General features: G+C 41.1%; 1 protein-coding gene across 2 annotated transcripts in view; it reads right to left on the bottom strand.

Annotated features, from left to right (window-relative positions):
• Nucleotides 1-5,955: 5,955 nt before the first annotated feature.
• rad54l (RAD54 like) overlaps nt 5,956-24,661 on the bottom strand; it is a 59,231-nt gene continuing 40,525 nt past the window's right edge. For both annotated transcript variants that reach the window (XM_078560894.1, XM_078560893.1), the window contains exons 13-18: nt 21,038-21,148; nt 17,017-17,140; nt 14,280-14,358; nt 10,098-10,277; nt 7,638-7,801; nt 5,956-6,901 (exon numbers count right to left, since the gene is read on the bottom strand). In XM_078560894.1, coding sequence (XP_078417020.1) covers nt 6,700-6,901; nt 7,638-7,801; nt 10,098-10,277; nt 14,280-14,358; nt 17,017-17,140; nt 21,038-21,148 — 860 coding nt within the window. In that variant the 3' untranslated portion in view covers nt 5,956-6,699. The remainder of the gene's footprint in view (nt 6,902-7,637; nt 7,802-10,097; nt 10,278-14,279; nt 14,359-17,016; nt 17,141-21,037; nt 21,149-24,661) is intronic.

Below are 24,661 nucleotides of genomic sequence, written 5' to 3'. Positions count from 1 at the left end.
CGTTGCAGTCCCTGTGGTGTAGGTGCACCCACAGTGCTGTTAGAGAGGGAGTTCCAGGATTTTGACCCAGCGACAGTGAAGGAACGGTGATATATTTCTAAGTCAGGATGGTGAGTGGCTTGGAGGTGAACTTCCAGGTGGTGGTGTTCCCATTCATCTGCTGCCCTTGTCCTTCTAGATGGTCGTGGTCATGGGTTTGGAAGGTGCTGCCATAGGATCCTTGGTGAGTTTCTGCATAGCATCTTGTAGATGGTACACACTACTGCCACAGTTCATTGGTGGAGGGAGTGAATGTTTGTGGAAGGGGTGCCAATCAAGTGGGCTGCTTTGTCCTGGATGGTGTCAAGCTTCTTGGATGTTGTTGGAGCTGCACTCATCCAGGCAAGTGGAGAGTATTCCACCACACTCCTGACTTGTGCCTTGTAGATGGTGGACAGGCTTTGGGGAGTCAGGAGGTGAGTTACTTGCCACAGGATTCCTAGCTTCTGACCTGCTCTTGTCACCACAGTACTTATATGGCCAGTCCAGTTCAGTTTCTGTTCGATGGTAACCCCCAGGATGTTGATAGTGGGGGATCCGGTGATGGTAATGCCATTGAATGTCAAGGGGCAATATATGAGGTGAAATATGATAGAGATAAACTATTTCCACTGATTGGGAAATCTAGGACTAGAGGGCATTGTCTAAAATTTGGAGCCATACCTTCCAGCAGTGAAATTATGAAACTTCACACAGAGGTTAGTAGAAGTTTGGAACTCTCTTCAGCAAATGGCATTTGATGTTAGACCAATTGTTAATTTTAAATTGGAGATTTATAAACTTTTGTTAACCAAAGTATTAAGGATTTTGGGATAAAGGCAGGTATATGGAATTAGGTCAGAGATCAGTCATGATCTCATTGAATGATTGAACAGACTTGAAGTGCTAAATGATGTGATTGTATTAGAGAGGGTACAGAGAAGATTTACCATGTTGTTAAAAGCAAAATACTGTGGATGCTGGAAATCTGAAACAAAAACAGAAAATGCTGGAAAAACTCAGCGAGTCTAACAAAAGAAAACAGAGTTAACGTTTCGAGTCCGTATGACTCTTCTTCAGAGCTAAAAAGTAGTTAAAATGTGATGAAATTTATACTGTTTAAGGTGGGTGGAGCAGGTGAAGCTGGAAAGAAGGCTAGCAATAGGTGGAGACAAAGGAGAGATTGCCAGAGATGCCGTGGACAAAAGAACAAAAGGATGTTAATGATTGTGGTACTGGATAAAGGATGGTGGCATTAAGGTCAGAAAGCAGGGTGTGATAATGGCAGGACAAGAATAAGCACTCTGCTGAGTTTTTCCAGCATTTTCTGTTTTTGTTGACAAGGTTGTTGTCTGGACTGAAGAATTTTAGTTATGAGGAATGTTTGGAAAGGCTGGTGTTGTTTTCTTTGAAACAGAGGAGGCTGAAGGGTGACCTAATTGATGTATATAAAATTATTAGTCATTGAGATTCATGCCTTATTCCCCTTGGTTAAGTAGTGCATAACCTAGGGGCATAGGTTTAGGAGATTCAAGGGGAAATATTTTCACCCAGGGTGGTGAGGATCTGGAACTCAGTGCCTGAAAGGGTAGGGATACAGAAACCCTTGGATATGCATTTGAAGTGCTGTAACCTACAAGGCTACATATCACAAGCTGGAAAGTTAGATTAGGCTGGATGGCTACTTGTTGGCCTGTGCAGACACAATGAGCCAAATGGCCTCTTTATGTGCTGTAAAGTTCTAGTATTCTAAGTGGCCTCTTCATGTTCCTATGTTCCTCACAGCAGCCGTAACCAGCACAAAATAACAAGAAATTGTTCCCATTTCTGTATCAGATATAGAGGGAAAAAGGAGTGGGGGGGGGGTGGGATTAGTGTATGGCGCTTAATACTCTTATTTATTTTTATTCATTCACGGGATGTGGGCTTCGCTGGCTGGGCCAGCATTTATTGACCATACCTTGTTGCCCTTGAGAAGGCGGTGGTGAGCTGCCACCTTGAACTGCTGCAGTCCATGTGGTGTCGGTACACCCACAGTACTGTTAGGAAGGGAGTTCCAGGATTTTGACCCAGCGACAGTGAAGGAACAGCGATATATTTCCAAGTCAGGATGGTGAGTGACTTGGAGGGGAATTTCCAGATGGTGGTGTTCCCATCTATCTGCTGCCCTTGTCCTTCTAGGTGGTAGTGGTTGTGGGTTTGGAAGATGCCGTCTAAGGAGCCTTGGTGAATTCCTGCAGTGCATCCTGTAGATGGTACACTCTCCTGCGAATGTGCATTGGTGGTGGAGGGAGTGAATGTTTGTGGATGCAGTGCCAATCAAGCGGACTGCTTTGTCCTGGATGTTGTGTTCAGTGTTGTGGGAGCTGCTCTCATCCAGGTAAGTGGAGAGTATTCCATCACACTCTTGACTTGTACCTTGTAGATGGTGGACAGGCTTTGGGGAGTAAGGAGGTGAGTTATTCATTGCATGATTCCTAGCCTCTGACCTGCTCTTGTAGCCACAGTACTTATATGGCTAGTCCAGTTCAGTTTCTGGTCAATGGTAACCCCAGGATGTTGATAGTGGGGAATTCAGTGATGGTAACGCCATTGAACATAAAGGGGTGATGGTTGGATTATCTCTTGTTGGAGATGGTCATTGCCTGACACTTGTGTGGCGTGAATGTTACTTGCCCCTTGTCAGCCCAAGCCTGGATATTGTCCAGGTCTTGCTGCATTTGGACATGGACTGCTTCAAGTGCAGCAATTAATTGGCGAGCAATTTTTCATATGCTGGAGAACTTCAACCTTTAAACTGAATCCACCCTTATTTTTTGAATGCAGGAAACATCCTGTCCAGGCTTTTGAAGCCTGAGATTGCATTGAACATTTTGGCGAGCAAAATAACACTTACCTTGCATTCTCATTATTGTTGTGGGTAAAGACTGAATCAGGTTTGTGGACTCCATTAATTGTGTCCTTGTAGCAGCTTATTGAAAAGGTAAAAGACTAGTCTATATGATGCTTTGGGGACTCACATTGTACATTTACACAAAGAGGGTGATTTTTTATTATATCAAGAGAAACATTCTTCACAGAAGTGACTGTCAGAACATTACCTGGTAAAGTTATTTTATAAAGAGTTTATGAATAGTTGTTTGGTAGTACAGAACTTGAGTACTGCTGACAAAAGAGACATGTCAAAGCTTTTTGCCTTGCACTTATCAGGACACCTCGCAAGAAACCAATATAAGGAAAACAATTTATACTGCATGAGAAGAGGAGTGCTCATTGGTTGGCAAGTAGACTATAACTGGCAGAGGCGTTGCCATGAAGAAGACACCAGTCACCATCACTGGTGCATTCTTCATGGCAATGCCTCTGCCATTCAGAGTTCACTTGCCAACCATTCAGCGCACTCTTCTCATGCAGTATAAATTGTTTTCCTCTTATATTGGTATTCTAGCGAGGCGTCCTGATAAGTGCAAGGCAAAAAGCTTTGACATGTCTCTTTTTTCAGCAAAGAGTTTATGGTGCAAATTGTGCAAAAGTTACAGCACTGTTGATCGATGCAGAATTCTACAGTAGGACTTTGTGTTTGGATTGCATTGTCCGTTTTACCAGGTAAAAATATTCTGCAGAAGTATTACATGCAAGACAAAGTGTTCTCCCAAGCTTCCTGCTGCAACCTTTGTTTGTTGTAGTGAAATAGACAGAGCTTTGGCCCTAGTAACAATGCACTTAGCTCTTGCACAAATGCACTTAGCAATGGGTTACAAGTTGACAACGGATCATGGTTCAGAAACTTTATTCCACTTTTTCATCAGCTGGTGCCTGTGTGACCATTACAAAAAAAAAAATGCTTCCAGAGCTATAAATTCTGGCCCAATAAAGAAATAGGATCTACTTGCTAGTAATATCCTTTGTATACATGTAACTACTGACTCACTGGCATCAGGATCTTAACCTGCTCTGAGGTAGTTAATCCAAGTTTTGCAGTCATAACTTTTCTTCCTCATGAATAAAAGGAAGGAGCCCATAATCTATCATTTTGCACTAAAATTCCCCCATTAAATCGTGTACCCATCTTCTTGACCAAACATTGCCCATCGGTGCCAGGATTTTCTTCCGGGTTTCTTTCAATCAGCCACCACAACTCTTACACGTATATTCTATGTGCACACAGTCTCATCCTGTTCTTGTATCCTGAATCCTATTGTCTCTCAGTTCTATTGTGTATCCTCTCACAACTATTAGGTGACTGAGTTAATTAAGAGCAATCGATACTAGAGAATGTAAAATTATTCCTTTATAAATCAGTAGAGCTACCTTTACTTTGCCCCATTCTTGCACCAGCCTCTGTTGTGACACACTGTAAATTAGGTTTAAGATTAGTCCAAACATACTTTCCGTTTGAATATGAAAATATTCCTCTGATTTGTTTCATCAGTCCAAGGCAAATTCAAAGCCAGGCCTCAGGATTATCTCAGTTCAGTATTGAGCAGTAAAAATGAACCAGATCACTGATCCCTGACAGGATTGATCCTGGTATGAATTTTAATGGACCACTATAATCCAACCTGGATTAGGGAGTGCCCACTCTTCATTCCTAAACAATGACTTCTGGAAACTGCAAGTGGAGATTGATTGAGGGCAGAATTGATTTCTGTGCATTCGAGACGTGAGGTCATTGGCAAGGCCAAAGGTCATTTATTGCCCATCCCTAATTGCCCTAGAGAATATGGTGGTGAGCCAAGTGCTGTCTGTAGCTTTGCTTTCCTTGGTTACTGTGATAGGTCACAGATTCTAACTGTAATATCTAATTTGAGTAGTGGTGTTTTAACTGAGAACAGACAAATGGGGCTAATTTTTTCTGCTGAAGGTCAAATCTTGCAGTTGGGGATGAAAGTGAGAGCCGATCCTATTCTAGTGGGCAGCGTAACCATGGAGGCACATTTTTTCTGGCCGCAGCCAATTAACAGGCCACTCCTGGGACTGGCATCCAATTTTGGGGAGATGGTGGCATAGTGGTAATGCTACTGAACTAGTAATCTAGAGGGCCGAGGCGAATGCTTTGGGAATACAGGTTCAAGTCCCACCATGGCAGCTGGTGGAATTTAAATTCAATTAATAAACCTGGAATATAAGCTAGTCTCAGTAAAGGTGACTATGAAGCTATCATCAAGTGCTGTAAAAAAAACATCTGGTTCACTAATGCCCTTTAGGGAAGAAAATCTGCCATCCTTGGCTGGTCTGGCCTACATGTGACTCCAGACCCACAGCAATGTGGTTGATTCTTAACTACCCTCTGAAACCGGCTAGCAAACTGCTCAGCTCAAGGGCCATTAGGGATGGGCAGAAAATGCTGGCATTGTCAGTGACACCACATCCCATAAAAGAAAAAAAAAATTGAGGGCAGCTGCCCATCCTCCTGAGCCAAGATAGCAGTACCACCACTAGTGGTAGCCACTACTGAGGCTGCAACATAAGGGAGAAAGTGCCTCGATGCCAAGGCCCCTTTGAAGAGCAAGTAAGTTTTTGTGAGAAAACCTAGGCCAGGTGGCTGATTAGAGCTGCGTGGTGGTGTGGAGGGCTGTGGTGCACCAGTTGCTCTCTGCAGACCAGCTATAAAGAGGGGTCTCCCCCCACCAGGGGGGAGGCTGTCAGCGGTAATCTGGCAGTCTCTCCATGTGGTGGAGGGCCCCTCCTGAAATGGACAAAATGCTGGCGGATGCAGTACGTGGCCTTTAATTAAGCCCTTAAGTGGCTCAATTGGCCACCTACGTACTGCTAAGGCTCCCGCTGCTGACAATATGCCTTGGCGGTGGGAAAACATTGGGCTGCCCTCCCGACGCCTTACCCAGCTCCCAGCCCATCTCCAAAGGGCTAGTAAAATTCAGCCCATAGTGTTTTAGGTCAGAAGCAAAAAAAATAAAAAACTGTATCTCCATAAAAACAAGTGAGGAAAACATTTAATATTGAACAAAGAAAATGTACATTTTCCAGAGGCCCATCTCTCAATTACAGACACATGAACTGACCATAATTCTACAGAACTATTAAATTAAGTATGTGGCTTAAAGATGCATGGTCTTCAGATGTCAAAAATTAATTTGAACTGGCTTTTTGAGGGTATCATAGATGACAACAGACAGGAAAGATAGTATTACATCCTCAAATTGTTTGAATTTACAAACCAAAAATTGCTCAAAAAAAGGGAAACTTGAAATATTGTACTTACACTTTAGTACCACTGATTTCCCCTGCAAATTAGAATTTACCAATGTCTTATGCAATATATACAAAAGTAGAGTTCAGAAAAACACTCCCATTCACAGAATAGATCGTAAAACTCCCATGCATTATCTGCTGTTCAGTCTTTCACATTTCATGTACAGTGGCAAAGACACAGGAGTATTTTATATGGAAAAAAATACAACATCCAAGAGCACTTCGAGGAACAGTGATAAATATTTTAACTACGTATACAAGACAGTAGAGCTTCAATATGCAAGTATCAAGTGAAGTCAAGATGGACTGAGGAGCCTGCTGATGCTCACTCATATTCCATAATGAAGTTGAGGGTCTCCACAAAATCTGTATTGCAATCAGACTTCGCAGACATGAAATTCATTTAACGTATTGTTGATTAACGACAAGTCTTTATTCATCACAATTTTGCAACTGCTGCTGGCCATCTCAGATGACTCCACGCTGTTGCTCGTGGGAGTGATGATGAAAGACAAAGGAGACTGCAACATCCCAAGCAGACTGAAGGACCATGTCTCGTAGTCCACGTTTATCTGCACAGTGATTCCACTGAGAGAGATCAGATGTACAATCTGAGTCCTCAGGAGGACAGCGCATCTGGTGTCCATTTACACATCGGCGACACTTCAACCTGCAGAAAGGAAACATATGGTCAGTTACGTTACAGTGAGCTTCAGATACAGGCAACTAATAAACATGCAAACATTTACAAAACTATTGCAGTTTACTAAGTAAAGTAATAATAAACATTATTATGAATTAGAGAATGATTGACAGGGCACAGTTAGTCCTTTAACTGGTCAGCTATCTTCAGTTCTCCATTTAATTTCAGTGTTTTATGCCAATGTTATGAGCGGAGTGCTACAGATTCAACCATGATTTGAGGATCCCTGATAAACACATGTCATTTCACCATGGTCAGGGAAAAAGAAACAATAAAGTCACTCTGGATTGCTAATATACCTCTGTAGGAGCTGGAATGCTTGACAGCTATTTTCATGTCAGGAACAACATGTGGTACAGGGATATTAAGGAAAGAAAAATAGAAAGTACATTGAAGCCCTCATCTGTGCTTTACACTTTCTTCTCTATTAGCTCATCTTTCCCCTTGTCTAGTGCACACTTATTCATATTCTCAAGTGCCGGGATAAGTCATATCTTTATTTCCATCTCTCCCTGTGGGAAGCTTTGTGCCATCTGCATTTGTTATTCATATGCCTCATGAACTTAACCACCATCAAGAGAATAGATTCAATATTAATCAAAACACCACTTCACACCAAACCCTTATAACCTTATGTTTTCTTGATACATTTGAAAAAAGCTGATCAAGTTAGCTCTAAAATTGATCTAGTTATAATAATTACCTATCGTGCGTGTCACTGGCTGTGCTCTCATTTAGAGTAAAGAGCTCCTTAAGTTCTCCGAGGGAGAAGTGTCGTTCAACATCTTGTTCCTCATCCACAACACAGCTGCTCAGAGCCTTTTTATGAGTCTGACGTTGGAAAATCTTCTCCTCGATTGTTCCTGTCTGAAACATCACAGGATACTGTTATGATAAAGTCATCTTTGGCCCCATTTAATACATTATTTCCATTTACATAGCTATTATCACCATTATCACATCATAATCTTGTAAAGCTCTTCATACAATTAATTATTTACTTGAATACTGAGTCGACTAAAGCAATCATTTTTCATTATGTTTAGAACCAGACCTTTACATCTGATAGGATGCTCCATTTAATCAAAAACAACTTATTCAAAATTAAACACATAAACAAATCTCAGCTCAAATATTTCTTTGCTGGAATTCACATTATAAAATGTTGCTATCAAAACTACACAGGAAAGCTCAAAGCTTTCCTCTTCCTCTATGCAGTATAAAAAACATTGCTTTGCAAAAAGAGGTAGTACCAAAGAATACCCGCTAATGGGAGGGCCTAAAAATGTTCTAAAGAAAAGAAATGGAATTAGATGGCACCTCATCACATCCTCAGGGTGACGCAAAGTGCTTTGTAACAATGGATTACTTCTGAAGTGCAATCACTTGTTATCTGGGCAAACAGAGCAGCCAATTGTGCACAGTAAAGTCCCACAAACAGCAATTGAGGTAAATGACCTGAGTTCATTTAAAAAACATCAGTTCACAATATACCACTCTCAGTAGCGTGGTGAAGTGTTAGTTTAGATTATGTACTTAAATCCTGGAGTGGGCCTTGCACACACAATTTTCCAACTCAGAAGTGACAGTTCTGACACTTGAAAGAAGGATTAAGACCAGGCTAACTGAAAAAATATAGATTAGTATTATTTATTTGCTTAAATACGTGATAGTGAATTATATCAAATCCTATTGCTTGTTCTGAAAAATTCAACTTAGTTATGGCAACTTGTGAAAAGATATTTAAGTGACTAGATCTGTTCATCAAGCTAAGTTCTCTGAAGGTAGTTGAACCAATTGCAAATTTCAATGCTCGAATCAGAAAAGGTTGCAAGAAAAGGACTATGTTTTTAAACAAGACTTGTAGAGACTGAAGTGAGAGGTACACTAAAGTTCAATAGCAATTACCAAGAGTTTGTTGCTTCTCCCCTGCCTCCCCACCTCCCTCTCCGCCACCCTACCTGCCCAGCCCCACCTGGAATGTTACCAAAAGTGTACCTATACCTGAAGGCAGGAACAGACATTGTTAAAAAGGTACAGGGAGTTGGTACCAAAGTGGATGATAACCGTTGGCTGTTCACCCTCCCCATTCAGGGTGCTCTGCAGTATCCTTGACCCTGGCACCAGGGAGGCAACATATCATCCTGGATTCATGTCTGCGGCCACAGAAATGCCTGCTGGTACCCCTAACTATCGAATCTCCTATCACTGTTGCTTTTTCAGTATTCTTCATGCCCCCCCCCCCCCGCAACCTGTAGAGCTGAGCTAGCCACGGGGCTATGAATACGGCTCTGGCTGCACTTCCCAGATGGACCATCACTTTCATCAGTATTCAGAACTGAGTACTGGTTGGAGAGTGAGATGCACTTAAGGACTGCTGCACTACCTGCCTGATCATTCTTGACTGCCTGGTGGTCACCCATTCCCTCTCTCCCTGCATACCCTTAAGCTGCAAGGTGATGATGTCTTTAAATTGCTATCCACAAAGCTCTCAAACTTGCAGATGCGCCACTGTGACTCCAGCTGCTGCTCAAGCTCCGAAACCTGACTGAGCTGCTGCAACCAATGACACTTCCTGCACATATGATTATCCAGGACACAGGAAATGTCCTGGAGTTCGCACAGAAAGAGGAAAAGAGGATGTGCACTTCAGGGGTCGGAACTGCCCTGCTATTCCTCAATCTATTAGATAATGAAACTTACTACTTAGAAAAATAAAGACTCACCAGCTAGTCACTTCTTTTCTTCAGTTGTCACTTGAATACAGGTGGTTAATTGAAATGCTTTACTTAATCCTTATCAAAATAAATTGATATTTAAAATTTCCCAGCTCCTTGGACTAACTTCCTAACTTTGCAGAAAGGGTAACAAAGCTACAATACTCACCAGCCAATCGACTCATGGCCTTCCTGTGATATCACAGTTTGTTTTTTGCCTTTCTTTCACATCAGTGATCCTGACTTGCATCACACTCCTCCCAGTCTACTTCACAGTGATCCTGTCTGCTTCACAATGATCCCAACCTACTTCACATTTGCCCTGGGATAGGAACTACTTGACTGGATTACTGCCTTAAATTTACTTCCAGGTCCTTATCATATAAATACAGCATTTTAGGATATGTGATTCTGTGAACAGTATCTATAACGAAGCAGATTCTTACCGACAAAAGCCTGTAGATGTAGCAAATTTTCTTCTGTCCATCTCGCCATATACGAGCCATCGCTTGTTCGTCATTAGCTGGATTCCAGTCTGGATCAAACATGACTAACCGATTTGCACCAATCAGATTCAAGCCACACCCACCAGCTTTGCTACTCAGCATGAAGATAAATTCTGGACTCTAAGAAAATTAATAATGAAACCCTGTAAAACCAATCTTGAAATTGAAAATTCATGACAGCTATAAAATCAAATTATAAACTTTCATGGTTTTCCTGACTTATCAAGGAGCATCACATGAGGAGATTATCCCAACAGGCCAAGAAATGGTCAGAAAGTAAAACTCCAGGATGGGTTCACATTTCAAGTCTAGACCCTTCATAAGAACTGAAGTTGCATAATTATTTGAGCTACAGAGCAGAACATAGTTATGTTGGCATTTTATAAAATACTATATAATATTGAGAAATATACAATGAGAGTGTAGAAGTTTAACTACCATTTTGGCTGAAGTAACTCAGCTGGGATGCATCTAAAAATCTACTTTTTAAAACCATTGTATACAGCTGGAATTTGTGCACGTTTTATATGGAAGGATTCTGAAAATAATCAAAAATGAGGAAACCTTGTATACAAGTATTGTTTATATTCGAGAGATTTGATTGTAATTGTGTGCTATAGTTTGCCTTTCTAATAATCAAAAATCACAAAGGTAGGAAGGACATCATGGTTGGGAGAGGGTAATGAAGATGAGAGCACGTTCAAAATATGTCAGCAGATATCACTAGTTTTAACACTGGTTGAACTCAATTCGTCCTGATAATTTTTCTTCCACTGAGCTTTCTCATCTTCACACACTCTGCTAGCTAATAAAAAATGGCAAAAGACTACAGGGAATCAAGATTTCCAGGAGACAGCTAGTTGCCATTTTCTTCCCCCCACCTAGAAGAATTTTAATTCGAAAATGCAATAGCAAGGTAGTTCTACAGTTTGTCACCCAGGTCCCCACTAAAATATTGTATCCCCTCACTGTGAATGCTAGTGAGAGTTATGAAACAAAAAATTCTGCTTCATTTATCTGTGCTTGCTGCTCTTTCTCCACTTTTCTCTCCCTTCCTACTTTACTTCTCTGGTGCCAGTGGTAGCATTTTTGCCTCTCTGATTCAAAACTCTGGGGATTCAAGCCCATGATTTCAGGACATAAACAGGGATAACATTTCAGTACAGTACTACACCATATTATAAAAAGGATTTATAGGCAGTGGAGAAGGTGCGAAAAAAGAATCATAAGGATACCAGCAGAAATGAAAAGTCATATCTATCAGGAAAGGTTGAAAAAAGAAATCAGAGGGGTAACCTAACTGAAGCTTTTATAATAATGAAGAGTTTTGATAGAGAAGATACAAACAGTGCTTCAATTGGTGAGGAAGAACATTAGAGATCTTCAACATAAGATAATCATCAAGAAATCCAAGAGGAAATTCAGAAGAAACCTCTTTACCCAGAGAGTGGTAAGAATATGGAACTTGGTACCACAGGAAGTGATTGAACCAAATAGTGAAGATGCATTTAAGGGGAAGCTAGATAAGTGAATAGAGGGTTATGTTGATAAAGTTAGATGGTGTGAAGGAGGCTCAAGTGGAGCATAAATACCTGCATGGACTGGTTGGGATGAATAGTCTTTTTTTGTGCTGTACGTTCGATGTAAGTAACTACATTGTCCTAGGTGCATTCTTTTAGATGAGACGTTAAACCAGTTCTGGTGGATGTAAACAATCTAATAGTGGCACGATTAAAACAGCAGGGGCGTTTTCTTGTTTTCTGACCAATAGTTGTCCCTCAATCAAAACAAATTAATTGGTCATTTATTTCATGTGCTTTTTGAGGGGTTTTGTTGTGTGCAAATTGGCTGCCATATTTGTCTATATAAAAAAAAAAGTGATTGCACTTCAAAAGCAATTCATGGCTGTGGAGTGCTTTGATACGTCTTGAGGATGTGAATGGTGCTATATAAATGCTCTTTATCTTTCCTTTTTTTCTACCACATCTCCCTCTCTTCTTGCTCCTCCTCCAATTAGACTCTCATTCTCCATTTCTCTTTTCCTTTTCTTCCATTTCTTTCCATATGATGTCATTTTTCCTCCAATTTCTTTGACGAGGGATATGGTAGCATAGTGATAATGTTCCTGAACTGGTAAACCAAAAACCCAGACAGATCATCTGCAGACATGAGTTCAAATCCCACAACAGCAGCTGGGGGAATTTGAATAAATCTGGAATAAAATGCTAGTCTCATTAATAATAATCGTGAAGCTACTGGATTATCATAAAAACTCATCTGGTTCACTAATGAGCTTCGGGGAGGAAATCTACCATCCTTACCTAGTCTGGCCTGCATGTGATTTCAGATCCACAGCAGCGTGGTTGACTCTTAACTGTCCACTAAAATGGCTGAGCATACCACTCAATTGCATTAAACCGCTACCAAAAACAGTCACTGCGGGTCTACCTACATCACATAGACTGCAGCCGTTCAAGGAGGCGGCTCACCACCACATCCTCAAGGGTAGCTAGGGATGGCCAATGATTGCTTGCCTTGTCAGTGATGCTCCCACATCAAGATTGAATAAAAAAAGCTATACCTTCTTCCAGTTTGTCACTGAAACATTTCCTTCCCTTCGCTCCCTTTCCTGCAGTTAGGAATGATGTGTGATGAGAGAATTGGAGGAAAAGCAGGCAGTTGGACAGATATAAAGAGTTGGTCAAGATAATGAAGACCACCAAATACCGCAGCAGTAATAGCACCCTTCCAAATAAGAGCATTGATTCAGATTCTCCGAACCTTTCAGCACATATTTGAGAACTCTGCAATAAATTATTTAGGAAATGAACTAGATAATGTATCACATATCAGCAGGAGGTGCCTCAGTGAAAAAAAAAACAAGGCCTTTCCTTGCTAAAATGTACCTAAAATGTCACTGCTTTTTTTGAATCTACAAAGGTTACACTACTTAATTTTTGCATTAACAAAAAAAATTCATTGCGAGTAAAACAAGCTGGCACCCATCATCTCAATGTATCCATGTGGTAAGGATGGCCTGAATTTTTCCCTCGTCGGGCATGCGCGATTGGCGAGCCTGGGAGTAGTTGGGAAACTGGCCCCCGACTGCAATTTCACGCTGGCTGGCCAGTTAACGGCCAGCCAGTGTGAAACGCACACTGAAAAGCTCAGCACTGCCAGGGTGGGGACAGGAAGAGGGTGGCGGACGGGAAGAGGGCGGGCCACGACCTCACCGTGGGCACGGACGATCGCTTCCAGAGATCTCCCTGAAGGCAGACAGCTGCCTCGGGGAGCTGCAGACCTGCAAATAATAAAATAAAACACAAAACTGCAAAAAAATGTTCATGCAGCACAATCAAGCACCTGAAAGCACACTTCATACAGATATTTTTTTATTTTATTTCCTAACGGAGATTTCATCCCGCCCTTGGATGAGGTTTTATCAAAAATGTAAAGGCTGCTTGGCCGATTCACCCGTCTACCAACCGTAAGATTGGACGGGCCACGAAACATCGCTGACAATTGCGCCATTAATGAGCTTAATTACCTGCTTAATTGTTGGGCTGCATGTGCCCACCGAGTGAAATATCACGTGAGTACGTGATGACGTTGGGACCCTCACTCGACGTTATCTCATGCGATTTTATGCCCGTTTGGGTTGGGCATGCGCCCACCACCTGTGGAACGTAAAATTCTGCCTGATGTTACAGGAAATAGCTCACCTTGAATTAATTTTAGGAGTACTTCTATCTGCAGCTTCATTTTACTCACATGGACACCTCCGTATAAGAAACTTGAAAGTGTGATAAAATACTGAATCTCTAATGCCAGGCCAGCCTGAAACAGGATGTAGCTTAGATAAATATGCAGTTGGTGTCAAATAAGGTTATTGGGGCTTACCAAGTTGCAATGAGTAGATATTCCACTATGTTCTCATAAACATGAAACATCTGTATCTAGATAGAGTAACTCCATTTATTGTTACTACCATGTTGGAGGGTCAGTGACATGTTGGCTGTTGCTTTAAAGTTCAAGTCATGTGATACATTATCTCTGTGCAGAGGAATCATAAATTACTTTATGGCAACAAGATGTTGCACAAAGACATATGCTGTCACTTACTGTGGGATTATTAAAACGTTCCACAATCTTGGCCCTCTTTTTCACTGTCATGGTACCATCCAATCTAACATACAGGTATCTGATAGAAGGAAAACATATTAAAAGGTTATTCATCCTTCAGGAAAAAATAAACAATACTTAATACTAAACAACGAAGAAACATTCAGCCCATCTCGTTCAGTTACAGTGTCTACAAAATTTGCAGTGTGAACTATAAAGCTACAGCAAGAAAAAAAAACCTTATTTCAAACAGAAATAAACACCAAAGGATGTTCTCAATGTCACTTTTCTTTTCTATGACATATACATGTATAATATAAAAGTCCCTGTAAATAAAGCTGTAAACTAGAAGTAAAAAATGTATCTTGTTACGCACACAACTTCAGGGTCCGTCTCCATCACCGTTATTGCTTGTTCGCCTTTGTTGCACCACCTCTACTGCAAAACTCAAAAATAAATTATCTAAACATAATTCTTAGATTGTTGGCAGCTTAAGCATCCCCTAGTCACTCATTAGGTTTCAGCTCAAATACCACAATGTTGAAATAAGCTCTCCTGTTAATGTAATAAAACCACTTGGATGCAAGTAGCAGTTTCATTATAGTAATATTATATATCTTAATTACCTTAACAAACTGTATTCCCTTCAGTTTTTTAAACTTCTGCTTACTACCTTTTTTTCTCATTCACTTTACTATTTTAGTTAGAACTTAATTTTAAAATAATAAATCCAAATCCTAATATTTCTATAAACTAGGAAATGATTTGCATTTATAATGCTTTGCACAACTTCAGAGCATCTCATGCACTTCACTGCCTTAGAAGCACCTTTGAGACGTAGTCACTGTTGTAATGTGGGAACCTGGCTGCTAATTTGCACACAGCAAGGTCAGACAAACAGCAAAAAGATAATGACTAGATAATTCATTTTAATAATATTGGTTGAAGTATAAGTATTTGCCAGGCCACCAAGGATAACGTTCCTGCTTTTCTTCAAATCATGCTCTAGCATTCTAACATCCACCTGAGAGGGGAGATAGGTGCTTGGTTCAACGTCTCTCATCCGAAAGACAGTACTTTTAACAGTGCAGTAGTCCCTCAGTATTGTACTGAAGTACTGAAGTGTCAGCCTAGGATATGTGCCCAAGTTTTTGGAGTGGAACTTGAAGAAACAACAGTGCTACCACTGGGTCAAGGCAACATTTTTAGAAGTATTTAAATATTGTTCTTTTTATTTTTATATAGCTCGTATCGAGAATCATTTTAGGAGATTCAAACCTCGTTTAAAAAAAGGCCTCTAATTGGTTGACAATGAGCTCAAAAAAACAGTTTGGTCAAAGAGGTAGGTTTTAAGGAGAATCTTAAAGCAGAAGAGAGAGGTGCTGAGGAGGAAAGGAAATTCCAGAGTTTAAGGCCTAGACAGCAAAAAGTTTATAAGGCTGGAGAAGGTTACAGGGTGTCATGAGCTATTAATGTATATATTATTAGAAATTTTTTTTTAAAAATAGAGGTTTAGTCTGTGGGTGTGTTTTAGTTGGATTAAATCCAGCTAGTCTGGGTGCTTTGATGTATAATAGTTTTGAGATGTAAGAGAGGTCGAGTGCATTTGCATTTCATAGAATAGAGCATTCAAGAAGGGGAGTGAAATGTGGCACCTAGCTAGCAGAAACCAAGCAATGTTTATATTACTAATAAAATTGGTACTATGAAAAGGGTTTTATCATTAGAAGAGGTGGAGTTCAAAGGGGCTGGTGATACAATGAGAATTTACATTCAATGAGACGAGCTAGGTATAACAGATAGCAGTTGTGTGTGTGCAGGACAGAGGCAATGTGAGATCAAAGCCTGTAAGCCTACCACTGTGTCTGCAAAAGAACCAAAGTGAAAGGAATCTCATTTTAAATTTGTACGGTGAAAATGCTTTGCCTGGTGCCTGATTAAAGTCTATGGGCTGCTGTTGCCTTAGCGGAGATTAGTTTGGGAATTTGTAAAAAGTTATGATAGTAGTGATTTGTAGCCATGTGTATATGTTTAACTTGAATAAACTAATAAATGTCTCATGTAATTTGATATAAATACCTCTCGAGAACTGGTGGTCTGATGCCTGAATTCAGAGTTGCATCTCAAACATACAAAATAAAAATATAGGTTATGACAGTTATTTGAAGTTTCCCTCCAGGATTTTTAAATAACTCAGCTTTACCAACTGCTATGTCATAACACAGATTTAGGGAGCAGTGAGGTCATGGAGGGATTTGAAAACAAGAATTAGAATTCTAAAATTAAGGTGTTGCCAGACTGGGAACCAACGTAGGTTAGGGAGCACATTGGGTGAACAAGATTGGTATGAGTTAGCATGGCAGCTGGGTTTTGGATCAGCCCTCAAAAGAATGACATTACAAACACACAAGTGAATTTTTGATATGATTTTGTAGCATTAGAGAGGAAGCACGACTGAGCAATCTGGTAACTCTCATACCTATGAATCAGAGGCTGTGGGTTCAAGCCCCATTTACAACCACAGAAGCCAAGATTTACAGCTGTTGTCATTTTCAGCCAAATCAAATAACCAAATTCTGTAGCTATTTTTTGTCTTCAGAATACCATGGCTAATATCTTGTAGGATTTAGTCACATAATTCTATATTTAAAGCTTCTTCCTCTCTTATCCACATTTTGTAGGAGGTTAAAAGGGTTCCAGTACATCACTTATTTACTGGCAATGTCACGCAACTCACCTCCTGTCTCTGCAGAGCTTCTCAAACAAATCAAGAGTCTGTGTGTAGTTTGATACCAGTACCACCTTGTCAGAGCTAGTACTTCGAGTCATGGCCAAGATATAATCAAGGGTAAGCATCTTGCCTGAAACAAGAAACAGTATAATGTGTAAGGATTAAAATAATTTTATTTAAAGCATATTTTCTACCCTGTGGTTTAATTCTGAAATAAGAAATATTCCATATGCTGTTCAAGAAAGCTGTTCGGTTGTAACATTGAATTTCCTTGAGGTCAGAGTTATACTTAGGAGGTAACCCGGAGTAACTGCATGCAGAGTGGAAAATGAGGTGAAACCTGGTTAATGCAGGCCTTTGTCTGAAGATAGCTATGAGGAAATTTTCTCACTGATTTTTGTCTGCCTCTGAAGCTGGGCATCATAAAAAATTCCATCAGGATTCCTCCTGCTGGGACATCACCTTCTCTGACTGTACTATATGCTGGTACAGCATTCAGTACAGTGGAGCAGTGTAAGTGGGATCCACATGAATGTTCCAAGGACGAAATGTCACAGAAAATAAAATTCTACCACAGTAAAATCGGCCTTCCTAAAGGAGCAACATGTCTACTTTATACAGGTGCTGCAGCTGGACATCCCCTCAACACGAGTTATGATGGACAAGTTGAGAAACTATAGCAAGGGAAAATTGAGGGAGTTTTAACAGAGTTGCTCAAAGTATATGAAGAGTTTGGGAGAGCAAACAGATTATTTCTACTAGGTGGTGAATCAATAACCAGGGAGGATACATTTAGGGTCAGTATTAAAAGCATAAAGGGAGAACTTAGAAGGCTTTGTCATGCAAAGCAGTCACTAGACTATGAATTCACTGTGTGGATATTGAAGTAGAGTCAAGCACTGGAAGAGGGAATTAGATAAATACTTGAAAAATAATGGATACAGGGAAAGAGCATGACAATGGGATGACAGTAGATAGCTTCAATCTTGACTGACACAGATATGATGGTCTCAATGACACTAATTCCAGAAAAAATTTCAGAGGGTAAAATATTCAAGTCATTCTTCACAGGTTTGTTCTGACTGGGCAACAAATAGTATTTTTAACATTCCAGTGAACGTAGGTACCTAATATATCCGAGTAATGACCGATCTTGTGTAAAAGTCAACCCCCCAAAAAATTATTCATTTTTCCTATCTTGTGTATAAGTTGGCTCCCGACTTTTAGCCAAAAAATCCGAACTCTTTATACTTATCACCTGCTCGTCGCTGAAGCCAAACTTGCCCTGGTGCAAACCTACCCATAGACAGAATCAGAGAATAGTACACTATTAAAGGCGACTCTTCAGCTCCTCATGTCTGCACATGTCAACATGTGCTGCATTCCCGCCAATCCCACTCTCCAATATGGCAACATGGTGTCAAGAAGGTGCAGCAGATACACGGCCCAGTTCAAACTTAAAGTCACTGAGATTGCAGAGCAGACAAATAATTGTGCAGCAGCTAGAGAATTCAAGATATCAGAGAAGAATGTTAGAGGTTCGAGGGAGTTCTCTGCAGTTTAGGCAGATGCCTAAAAATAAATGTGCTAACAGAGGGGAGCCTAGCATGTTGCCTCAGTTGATAAACAAAGTTGCGAAATAAGTCAATGAAAATCACCAGAATGGACTCTCAGTTTCTCACGTATCTATCTGAATCTTCACCCTGAAACAAGCAAGAAAATTAGACCATGCAGATTTCAAAGCCAGCCCTGGATAGTGTACCAGGTTTATGAAGAGAAACAATTTTGTACTGTGACAGAAGACCAAGATTTCACAGTGTCTCCCAGCAGAACTTGATGACAGGCTTATCACATTTCACTGGTTTATAATCAAACAACAAAAGAATGAATATAGATTGGCCCGTATTGGGAACATGGATGAGACTCCCATGAGTTTTGACATGCCAACTGGTTGAGCGGTAGGCAAAGTTGGATAGTGTTAGTGAAGACAACTGGCCTTGAAAAGAGTAGATTCAACATTGTGCTGTCATGTAAGTCTGACGGGACAAAGCTTAAGCCAATTTTCAAGAGAAAAACCCTCCCAAAAAAGCAATTCCCAAAAGGGGTAATCATCCATGTTCACAATAAAGGATGGATAGATAAAGGTGGCTTGAAAATATGGCTGAGAAAAGTTTGGAGTTTCCAACCAGGAAGATTACGTAAAGAAGAAGCCTTCTCATCTGAGACATGTTCAGATACACCTTGACAACGATGTTGTTGAAATTAGATGGCGAAACAGTGATAGTGCAGTGATTCCCGGTAGTCTAACAAGCTTTGTTCAGCTATTGCACGTCTCTCTAAACAAGCTCTTCATGGATAGCATAAAAAAAAAGTAGAATGACCGAATTATTGGAGGAGATAAGACATACACCAAGGGAAGAAGCATATGGGCTCCACATCAGCAACCCTGTGTGAACGGGTTGTAGAGGCCTGGGATGAAATCGGAACAGAGATTGCCATCAAATAATTCAAGAAATGTGGAATATCCAATGCACTTGATGGTGCAGACAATGATTATTTGTGGAATGATATGACTGATGACGACATGGTTGCTGATGAAGATGATGATGATTCATATGATCATACCATTCAAGAAGCACATTGGGACACATTATTTGATTACAAAGAAGAGGAGGAGGATGATTTTTATGGATTTTTAATACAGTGCACTCTCTACTAAGTAATATTCTTCACTGTGCTGTGAAAAAAACAATGAAATTATATAGATTTTTTGTTTTTGATGAATTTAGTGTATACAAATTAATGTCTGTCCCCACGGAGGTTATTATTTATTTATAAATAAAAATTTAATTAAAATATTACAAATATTTTGCGCTACTTTTGGGGGCAGGGTGATGGGAACAATCTCCAATCTGGCAACTCTGCGATAGCAAGACGATGGGAGAGGGTGGATTTCAACCTCGCGAAACTATTACATACGAACATACATACAAACATACATATGAATTAGGAGGAGTAGACCATTTGGCCCCTCGAGTCTGCTCTGCCATTCAATAAAATCATGGCTGATCTGACCCTGCTTCCAACACTCTCTGGGGAAGAGAGAAAAAAAATTCTCCTCATCTCCATCTTAAATGGGAGGTCCCTTATTTTTAAACTGTGTCTCCTCGCTCTAGTCTCCCACAACGGGAAACATCCTTTCCGCATCCACCCTGTCAAGTCCCCTCAGGATCTTATATGTTTCAATAAGATCGCTTCTCATTCTTCTGAACTCCAATGAGTACAAGCCCAAAATGTCCAACCTTTCCTCATAGGATAACCCCTTCATCCCAGGACGGCGGGACCCACTACTTTCAGTAAACACAGGTACTTTTTGACTAAAAATTTAGTTTTAGAAACTCGACTTTTACACGAGTATATACGGTAGCTTATTTCCTAGAGAGTGATTACACCAGTAATCTGCAGTGCATTGGGATGCACCATTGCACTGAAGCACACACAATAAAATTCATTAGCAAATATTTTTCTACAATGTAGAAAAAATATATTATGCCAGTCTTGTATCAGTGAGTCACTCATGAGACCTGACTAATATCTTATTACATTGCTTCCAGACACTGCTTTCATAAAGCTGCTGATTACCAATATCAGCCACGCCAGGGAAGGCAGCTGCTGCCTTATTGCACTCAGTAATGGACAGAATACACAAAATATTCAGATTGGCTCTATGAACTCTGGGCACCTGCAGGCACTTTGCCCAAGCAACCTTTACTCTAGACAGTAAATGCTAACGATCCATTCAATTACGGGACTTGACTGTCAAGCCCAATTCATATCCTCACCTGACACCCTCCCATGCACATTTTACAGCATGTACGAGTGGCAATTCTTTATGCAAATCAAAATCTGGAAATGCACTTCAATTTGATTGAAGCTGATAAAGCTATGTGACATTTCTTCCAGTTTCTGAGTTAAGAAAATTTTGTTCCCATGCCTAAATTTAATAGGTATCGACTTAAAGTTTTACCAGACAACTGAGGTTCCACAGATTTTGTGCTGTATCCTGATGGAAAGAGATCTAGTGCTCCCTGAAATCCTTCTTCACCTTCCACACACTTCTCATAGATTAATGTCGGGTCTGGGCAGAAAAGAGATACAGAGCATTAGGAAAAACAGAAGTGGCAGCTATTCTCACAGAAAAGGAATTATTCATTTTTGATCTACTTCCTCCATAGTGTCACAAAATCGTAATCTGATTTCTGTACAATTGTACTTTTTGCTTATCTTCTCTCCCATTCTTTAGATTCCATCAGCTTCTGAGGCAAACTGCTCCCAGGCCTTTGTGACACAACTGGTTGCCAGAAGATGTACAGCAAGTTTGTTCCTTCTACTCTGTCCCAGCAACTTCAGGAGAACACACTTACTGCCTCAGTTGTGAATCTTTACATTTGCAAACCAGTCAAAACCAGTTATTAGTCAAAAAGAAAAAGGAAGCATTCGTAAGGGCTAGAAGGCTGGGAACAGATGAAGCCCGTGGAGAATATAAAGAAAGTAGGAAGAAACTTAAGCAAGCAGTCAGGAGGGCTAAAAGGGGTCATGAAAAGTCATTGGCAACCAGGATTAAGGAAAATCCCAAGGCCTTTTATACATATGTAAAAAGCAAGAGAGTAGCCAGGGAAAGGGTAGGCCCACTCGGACAGAGGTGGGAATCTGTATGTGGAGCCAGAAGAAATGGGAGAGATACTAAATGAGTACTTCTCATCAGTATTCACCGAAGAGAAGGACTTAGCGGTCGATTTGTCTAGGGAAGAGTGTGTAGGTGGCTTGGATCATGTTGAGATCAAAAAAGAGGTGTTAGGCGTCTTGAAGAATATTAAGGTGGATAAGTCCCCAGGGCCAGATGGGATCTACCCCAGAGTACTGAGGAAGGCAAGGGAGGAGATTGCTGGGGTCTTGACAGAAATCTTTGTATCGTCACTGGCTACGGGTGAGGTCCCAGAGGACTGGAGAATGGCCAATGTTGTTCCATTGTTTAAGAAGGGTAGCAGGGATAATCCAGGAAATTACAGGCCTGTGAGCCTTACGTCAGTGGTAGGGAAATTATTGGAGAAGATTCTTCGTGACAGGATTTACTGCCATTTGGAAGCAAATGGGCGTATTAGTGAGAGGCAGCATGGTTTTGTGATGGGGAGGTCGTGTCTCACTAACTTGATCGAGTTTTTCGAGGAAGTGACAAAGATGATCGACGATGGAAGGGCAGTGGATGTTATCTACATGGATTTCAGTAAGGCCTTTGACAAGGTCCCTCATGGCATACTGGTACAGAAGGTAAAGTCGCACAGGATCAGAGGTGAGCTGGCAAGATGGATACAGAATTGGCTTGGTCATAGAAGACAGAGGGTGGCAGTGGAAGGGTGCTTTTCTGAATGGTTTCAGAATGCTTTTCTGTGACTAGTGGTGTTCCGCAGGGATCAGTGCTGGGACCTTTGCTGTTAGTAGTATACGTAAATGATTTGGAGGAAAATGTAACTGGGCTAATTAGTAAGTTTGCCAACGACACTAAGGTTGGAGGAGTTGCAGATCGTGAACAGGATTGTCAAAGGATACAACGGGATATAGATCGGTTGGAGACTTGGGCGGAGAAATGGCAGATGGTATTTAATCCAGACAAATGTGAGGTAATGCATTTTGGAAAGTCTAATACAGGTAGGAATTATACAGTAAATGGCAGAACCTTTAAGTGCATCGATGGGCAGAGGGATCTGGGTGTACAGGTCCACAAGTCACTGAAAGTGGCAACGCAGGTGGATAAGGTAGTCAGGAAGACATATGGCATGCTTGCCTTCATCGGCAGGGGTATTGAGTATAAAAGCTGGGAAGTCATGCTGCAGCTGTATAGAACCTTGGTTAAGCCACACTTGGAATATTGCATGTAATTCTGGTCGCCACATTACCAGAAGGATATGGAGGTGTTGGAGAGGGTGCAGAGGAGGTTTACCAGGATGCTGCCTGGTCTGGAGGTTATTAGCTATGAGGAGAGGTTGGAGAAACTCGGATTGTTCTCACTAGAGCAACGGAGATTGAGGGGCGACTTGAAAGAAATTTACAAAGTTATGAGTGGCATGGACAGAGTAGATAGGGTGGAAGAGTCAATTACTAGGGGACATAGATTTAAGGTGAGAGGAGAAAACTTTAGAGGAGATGTGCGGGGCAAGTTTTTTACGCAGAGGATAGTGAGTGTCTGGAATTCGCTGCCAGAGGTGGTGGTGGAAGCAGGTACGATAGTGGTGTTTAAGAGGCAGCTTGACAAATACATGAATAGGATGGGAATAGAGGGATACGGATCCCGGAAGTGCAAAATGTTTTAGTTTGACGGGCAATATGATCGGTGCAGGCTTGGAGGGCTGAAGGGCCTGTTCCCGTGCTGCACTTTTCTTTGTTCAAATGGGATCTTGCTACATGCAAAATTAGCAAAATCCATGACAAACTCTCTTTATTTCACTGCCACTACAATGATCATGCTCCTTTGTGTAAAAACAACAATAGGGTAATTATATTAGGTGATTTCAACTTTCTCAACATTAATTGGGATAGACATAGTGTTAGGGGCTTGGATGGAGTGGATTTCTTGAAATGTGCACAGGAGAACTTTTTAGGTCAATATGTAGAGGGTCCAACAAGGGATGGCGCAGTGCTGGACCTAATTCTGGGCAATGAAGCCGGACAGGTGGCTGAGGTGGCGGTGAGCAAGCATGTTAGCGATAGCGACCACAACATGGTACAGTTTAAGTTTGTTATGGACAAAGAGATCGACATGTTGCAAAAAAATGTTTTGGATTGGGGGAGAGTGGATTTTAGTAAAATAAGGCAGGATCTAGCCAAGGTAGACTGGGAACAGTTACTTGTGGGGAAATCTACAGAGGAGCAGTGGGGGGGTTCAAAAAGGAAATGGGGAGGGTACAGGCTCAACATGTTCCCGCTAGGGTGATAGGAAGGAGTAACAAGCCCAGAGAACCATGGATGACCAGAGATATTCAGGTTACGATGAGATGGAAAAGAGAGGCTTTTAGCAGGTACAAGGGAAGCAAATCAGCAGAGGCATTAGTGCAGTACAGACAGTGCAGGGTGGAGCTTAAGAAAGCAATTAGGAGAGCAAAGAGGGGATATGAGAAAGCTCTGGCTGGTAAAAGTAGGGAAAATCCCAAGATATTCTATAAGTATATCAATGGGAATAGGATAACCAGGGAAAGAATAGGGCCCGTAAGGGACCAAGGGGGCAATCTATGGGTGGAGCCAGAGGACATCGCTAGAGTGTTGAATGAATACTTCACGTCCGTCTTCACCCAAGAGAATGAGGTTGAAGGTATCGAACTCGGGGAGAGAGACTGCAAGGTTCTTAAGCAAATTGATATAGGGAGTGACAAGGTATTGGAGGTGTTGGCAGGCTTAAAAGTGGACAAATCTCCAGGTCCGGATGATTTGTGTCCCAGACTGCTGAGGGAGGCAAGGGAGGAGATCGCAGGGGCTCTGACCAGAATTTTTAATTCCTCTCTGGTCACGGGGGAGGTGCAAGAGGACTGAAGAACAGCTAATGTGGTTCCGCTATTTAAGAAGGGTTGTAGAGATAAGCCAGGGAACTACAGGCCAGTGA

Source organism: Cetorhinus maximus, chromosome 17, assembly GCF_964194155.1.
Source record: "Cetorhinus maximus chromosome 17, sCetMax3.hap1.1, whole genome shotgun sequence".
NCBI classification, from domain to species: domain Eukaryota; kingdom Metazoa; phylum Chordata; class Chondrichthyes; order Lamniformes; family Cetorhinidae; genus Cetorhinus; species Cetorhinus maximus.
Note: the sequence above shows the minus strand (reverse complement) of the source record. Positions and strands in the feature narration are given on the sequence as shown.